Source organism: Marmota marmota, unplaced genomic scaffold (assembly GCF_001458135.2).
Source record: "Marmota marmota marmota unplaced genomic scaffold, marMar, whole genome shotgun sequence".
Lineage (NCBI taxonomy): Eukaryota > Metazoa > Chordata > Mammalia > Rodentia > Sciuridae > Marmota > Marmota marmota.
The window spans coordinates 348,823-355,548 of NW_026000174.1; the positions used below are offsets into that span (position 1 = coordinate 348,823).

The 6,726-nt window shown below is 33.8% G+C and overlaps 1 protein-coding gene across 8 annotated transcripts in view; it reads left to right on the top strand.

Moving 5' to 3' along the window:
• Positions 1-6,726, top strand: part of Nox4 (NADPH oxidase 4) — a 173,688-nt gene that overhangs the window by 42,692 nt on the left and 124,270 nt on the right. For all 8 annotated transcript variants that reach the window (XM_048787917.1, XM_015477317.2, XM_015477319.2 and 5 more), the window contains one exon: positions 1,910-1,937. In XM_048787917.1, coding sequence (XP_048643874.1) covers positions 1,910-1,937 — 28 coding nt within the window. The remainder of the gene's footprint in view (positions 1-1,909; positions 1,938-6,726) is intronic.

The window sequence follows — 6,726 nt, forward strand, 5'->3', positions numbered from 1 at the left end:
TCTTAGTTACTCTCCTTATATCAAAGAAGACATTTGGCATTTGTTTTTTAGGGATTGGCTAGCTTCACTTAGCATAATCTGCTCTAATGCCATCCATTTCCCTGTAAATTCTATGAGTTTGTCATTTTTTAATGCAGAGTAATACTCCATTGTGTATAAATGCCACATTTTTTTTATCCATTCGTCTATTGAAGGGCATCTAGGTTGGTTCCACAGTCTTGCTATTGTGAACTGTGCTGCTATGAACATCGATGTAGCAGTGTCCCTGTAGCATTTCCTCTGCAATTTACTTGTTTCTATAAGTATCCATATTAAGGCTACTGTTTCAGAATATATCTGTCTCATTCTCTTATAAGAATGTGTTATATTTTTTAGCTTTTTTCTTATTCATGGGCATTTAGGTTGATTTCAAGTTTTTGTTATAAAACATACTTTACTAATACTTGTTTCAAGTATTTTTAAAAACATTAATACTATTTATTTGGTCTGGATTAAGCATTGGCATTGATATTTTCAAAAAATATCAATGACGGGCTGGGGATGTGGCTCAAGCGGTAGCATGCTCGCCTGGCATGTGTGCGGCCCGGGTTCGATCCTCAGCACCACATACAAACAAAGATGTTGTGTCCGCCGAAAACTAAAAAAAATAAATAATAAAAATTAAAAAAATATATCAATGACCCTGATACTCTGCCTCATCTTGTTATCTGTGAAGCTGTTGGTGACTCTGATACTCTGCCTCATCTTATTATCTGTGAAGCTGTTGCTCACTCTCCAGTTCTGTCTTCTTTCTCTGGCAATAGTAATTTTTCGATCTTTTGGCTTTCCATATTTATATATTTATATTTCAGTGTCACTTTGCTCAGCTCACTTTTTTTCTAGCTATTCGTATTTTGGGTTTCTCTAGATCACACTTTGTCATGTTTCTAAAACCAGAAAGATAAGTCATTTGTCCTACATTACGAGGTGAGGAGCTACTCCAAGGCAAGTGATGCTTATTCCAAGCCCCTTTAATTACACCACATAAATGGTTTCCTATTTACTATATAGCCAGATTCAAGGTGGAACATAAATAAAGTAATTCAAAATCTTGTTTAGGGCACTTGGTAAGTAGCTCATTGGCCAACTGCTTGCCTAGCATGTATGAGGCTCTCGACTTGATCCCTCACATTGCAACAAAACAAACAAAAACCAAAACACAACTTGTGCAGTATTAAGCATCATGAGGGTGAAAAATCAAATCCACACATTTACTGGAGATTGACCTAAGTTTTGCAGAAGGTAGAGAAAGAGTTAACTGTACTCCATTACTGTATGAGAGATATATTTTAAAATAAATACTACAATAACAATATTTTCAAGTATTAGAAACATATCCCAATTCTTTCAGTGTTCTCACAGTTTTCACAGTATTTGAAATATGGTGAGTTTTCAATTATTCATCTTTACACTGAATTTAAAGTATGTAAACCTCTGACGTTTTGTTGGTGTTGATTCCCACCATCTTGAGGTGCATTCTGGCAATTGCAGTAGAGTGTATATTAATATTCCCACATTATAGTTGAAGATGTTGAGTCCCCAAATTGTCAAAAGGTGGGCTTAGGACCAATACCACTAGCTTATAAGCAGTCATTAAGATTAGATCCTAGGCCTTCTGACTTATCCAGTACTCAGCCTTTCTCAGATAAAAAACCCAAAAACCCTTCTCTGTATTGGATTATTTCCCTTGTGCTAATCTCCTCTAGCATTATGAAAATGTTAGAAAACTTAGTTGATTCTCTTTCACTTAAACTGGAAGACTGCTATCTGACATGCCCACTACATGGTTCTTATACCCTTCAAATTTCTGATAGAATTTCATATCAATGTTTATTTTTCAGTCAAATATTTTCTTTTTTATTTTTCTTAGGATCCTAGAAAACTACTCTTCACAACTGGTAAGTTGTTATTTGTTGCCTATCCTTAGATTTAGAAATGTCTGAAAATAAGCCCAGTCAAAGTGTGCAGCAATTAGAAAGATGTTAAAGTACAACATATGGAAAATTTGCATATTGGAACAAATGTTAAGAGGTCAGGCATAAATGAGGACAGAGGGACAAGACACAGTTGAGTATGAATGAACAAGGAGTAAAAGCAAGCAAACACAAGTCATGTTTTTCCAGTGAAAACTACAACCCCATATGCTTGTTTAGGGTCTGCTTTGTGTGGCTGTTGTGACAAGTGCTGTGAAAGATGGCACACATATAAGTTATTGGAAAGAAACAGAGTATTCCAGTATCAGTATAGTTCATATAATCCTGTAATTTAGCAGGATGTATATTGTGATATTAAAACCTATAACTGAGAGCAGAAGCAAGCCATCATTAACATCAGTCATGGTTTTGAAGTGTGTCTCCATTTTCTTTTTTTTAAAATTCTAATTTGTTATATATGCAGCAATATGCATTTCAATTCATATTACATAAACAGAACACAATTTTTCATATTTCTAGTTATATATAATGTAGAATCACACCATATGTGCCTTCATACATGTACTTAGAGTAATGATGACCATCTCATTCCACCAATTTTTCTACACCCATGCCGCCTTCTTCTACTTTGCCCTATCTAGAGTATGTCTAATCTTCTCACAGCCTTCCCAATCCCTATTATGAATCAGCCTCCTCATATCAGAGAAAACATTTGGCATTTGGTTTTCTGGGATTGGCTTATTTCACTTAGCATTATATTCTCCAACTCCATCCACTTCTCAGCAAATGCCATGATTTTATGCTCTCTTAATGCTGAGTAATATTCCATTCTGTATATATACCACATTTTCTTTATCCATTCATCTACTGAAGGGCATCTAGGTTGGTTCCACAGTTTAGCTATTGTGAATTGTGCTGCAATAAATATTGATGTAGCTGTATCTCTGTAGTATGCTGTTTTAAATTTCTTTGGGTATAGACTAAGGAGTGGGATAGCTGGGTCAAAGGTGGTTCAATTCCCAGTTTTCCAAGGAATCTCCAAATTGCTTTCCAGACTGGCTGCATCAATTTGCAGTCCCATCATCAATGTGTGAGTGTACCTTTTTCCCCACATCGTCTCCAACACTTATTGTTGTTTATATTCTTCATAGCTGCCATTCTGACTGAAGTGAGATGAAATCTTAGAGTAGTTTAGATTTGCATTTCTACAATTGCTAGAGATGTTGAACATTTTTTCATATATTTGTTGATTGATTGTATATCATCCTCTGAGAAGTATCTGTTCAGTTCCTTTTCCCATTTATTGATTGGGTTATTTGTTTTTTTGGTGCTTAGCTTATATACCCTAGAGATTAGTGCTCTATCTGATGTGCAAGTGGTAAAAATTTGCTCCCAAGATGTAGGCTCTCTATTCACTTCACTGATTGTTTCTTTTGCTGAGAAGAAGCTTTTTAGTTTAAATCCATTCCATTTATTGATTCTTGATTTTAATTCTTGTGCTATAGGAGTCTTATTAAGTAAGTAGATGCATAATCCAACATGATGAAGATTGGGGCCTACTTTTTCTTCTAATAGACATAGTGTCTTTGGTTTAATTCCTAGGTCTTTGAACCACATTGAATTGAGTTTTGAGCATGGTGAAAGATAGGGGTTTAATTTTTATAATGTTGCTTATGGATTTCCAGTTTTCCCAGCACCATTTGTTGAAGAGGCTATCTTTTCTCTAATGTATGTTTTTAATGCCTTTGTTTAATATAAGATAACTGTAATTATGCGAGTTAGTCTCTGTATCCTCTATTCTGTACCATTGGTCTACTTGTCTATCTTGGTGCCAATACCACGCTGTTTTTGTTACTATTGCTCTGTAGTATAGTTTAAGTTCTGGTATAGTGATACCACCTGCTTCACTCTTTTTCTAAGTGTTGCTTTAGCTATTCTGGGTCTCTTATTTTTTCCAGATGAATTTCATAACTGTTTCTTCTATTTCTATGAGGAATGTCATTGGGATTTTGGTTGGAATTGCATTAAATCTGTATAATGTTGTTGGTAATATAGTCAATTTGGCAATATTAATTCTGCCTATCCAGAATAAGTGAGATCTTTCTATCTTCTAAGGTCTTGTTTATTCTTTCTTTAGTTTCTGTAGTTTTCATTGTAAACATCTTTCACCTCTTTTGTTAAGGTGATTCCTCAGTATTTTATTTTATTTTATTGAGGCTCTTGTAAATGGGGTAGTTTTCCTTCTTTCTCTTTCAGAGGATTTGTTACCGATATACAGAATTGCCTTTGATTTATGGGTTTTGATTTTATATCCTGCTACTTTGCTGAATTAATTTATTAGTTCTAGAAGTTTCTGGTTCTTTTTCATTTGTAATTTATTTTTCTATCTCAAGCATATTGTCCATGAAATCTCAGTGGAGACTGTCAATTTGTTAAAGAACATGAAACCTCAAAATTTTTCTCCTGATGTTAATGTTAAATGTTACAAAAATTCTTCTATTTCTTAACCTTATATTTATTTATGAACATGAAAAGAGTAAACTGTATCATGGGGACTGTCAGCATTTACTTCAGAGACAAGGATGATTGAGTAGTTGAGAGGATTCATCATAAATGATTGTCTTTGATAACTCATTAAGAATCAGACTTGAATAGGGGACTGAGGCACATTACCTATCAAATGTATTGTTTCCCTTTGAACCAATTTCATGATGAAAAATAACAAAAATTCAGGTGCTTTATTCCCCATGTCATGATTATATGTTTAAATTCTTAAAATGTATTTTATCTCTGCCTATGGATTTATATTTACTGCTTGTAAAATATTTCATATTTTTCTCTTTAGTAACAATAGTTTTGCTTACAATTTTGGTCATCAAAAACATATTTTATTTAAGCCTCAAGGTTTGGATGAGAAATAGGAGAGGAAAAAAGCAGAAAAACAAAACTTTATGCATGAGTCAACTATTTCTTGGTTCATATAAATTAATTTAAAGGAAATGAAAAAGATCTTTGTGTTAATACTGTTTTCTACAGCGCAATGTTTGATTGAAACCTTGGGACATTTATAATGCTCCAAAGTCTAGTTTACAAAGATAAAAATTTTCTTATAAGACTAAGATATTACATTGATAAACTTAATATAATTTTTACTGCTGTATAACTCTGTGACCCACCCTACTTTGCATAAAATGCTAGAAGTATCCAGAAATGGTGTTGGAATAAAATAAGATACTTAAAAACAAATTCTCTGGCTCTATCTTAGGGCGCCTTTGGGAGGGACATAGTGTTATGATTTTACTTGCCTTCCCTGGTACCTGGGAAGCTAGTGTTCTGTCCTCATGAAACATTTTGTCATTCTCTTGAGCACACCTTTTTACGATTATCTATCTTTTGCCTGAGATAGTCAACTCTTTTTCTTTGCCTGGTCAATATCTGCTCATTCTTAAAATCACAGTTGACAGATTGTGATTCTACCAATATGTAGAATAGTTTATTGCCTTAAAAATTTGTCTTTTCCTCTTGAAAGTGAGCCTCTTCAGGTGTGTGGCAGGGCTCCCTCTGTGGTATGTAAGACTCAAGGAAAATTTTTTTTTCCCCTTCTGTTTTTGGTAGAACTTCTGTTAATTTAAATAATTTGAGTCACCCCAAATTAACAAGTGGGCACCATTTTTGTGGCCCAGTTCACATAATTTCATGAGAGAAATACTTTATGGTAGCTGGGTGCTTCCCAGCAATGAACTGGGAACTGGAGCTATAAACAGAGAGCTTCCAAAGCATGAGTCTGAAGCTTTTTAGGAGATGTGGCTGAGCCCACTGAATAGTGGCACATCAGAGCACATGGGAGCCTAAGGATGGTAAGGGGATGAGAAATGCCTCTTCTGCAACAGCCTTAAATCAATTTTGTAGTTTTACTAATGACCAAAAATACTCCATAGCTGTCTTTGAATGTTCTCAGATGCAGTGTGTAGGAAAAATTAAGTTACTGTCTAATGTTTTAGATTTTTGTAGTGGTAAGGAATACATTTTTATTCACTGATAGATTGTTTTGGATTATAGTGTGGTCAGTGTTGCAGTCATATATCTTCGTGTCTAAATTTTTTTCAGTGTAATTGACAACTAAGAAATTAAGATGGTTTTGTAAAAAGAAAAAATAAAGCCTGGGAAGTGTAAGAGACAAAGTATAGTACTTTGACTTGATACATGTGAAATAGTAAAAGTATTTCAATTAAAAATTTGTAAAATAAAATTAGGTTAAATTATTATCCAAAAATTCATTAAAAATGCTTATATACTACATATTTCTAAATTTGGGAGTACCTTATATGGTGAGAGTAAAATGCACAACATCTAATTTAATTAGGAAAAAACTGCACAAATAAGCACAATCATGTTTCCAATTAAGTTAGAAGAAGTAGAATAATTGATAAAAGATAGTATGTTTCTGATCACATTAGATATGGGTATAAATTATCTCTCAAATTCATCCAGAAATGACAGTAAAGTGCAATTATTCATTTAAAGGTTACTGGTTAATGAAATTAACATGCATAGATAACAAACAATAGGAATAAACATAGAAACTTATATTTTCCTGAATACAAGTGAGTGTTTGGCTTCATAATTCAAAGAATTCAAAGGGTTCAAAAGAAAATAAGTTGTATTCTGCTGCCTTTCCTATCCTCTACTATCCCCCCTCCCCTCCCCTCCCCTCCCATCTTCTCTCTCTACCCCATCTACTGTAATTCATTTC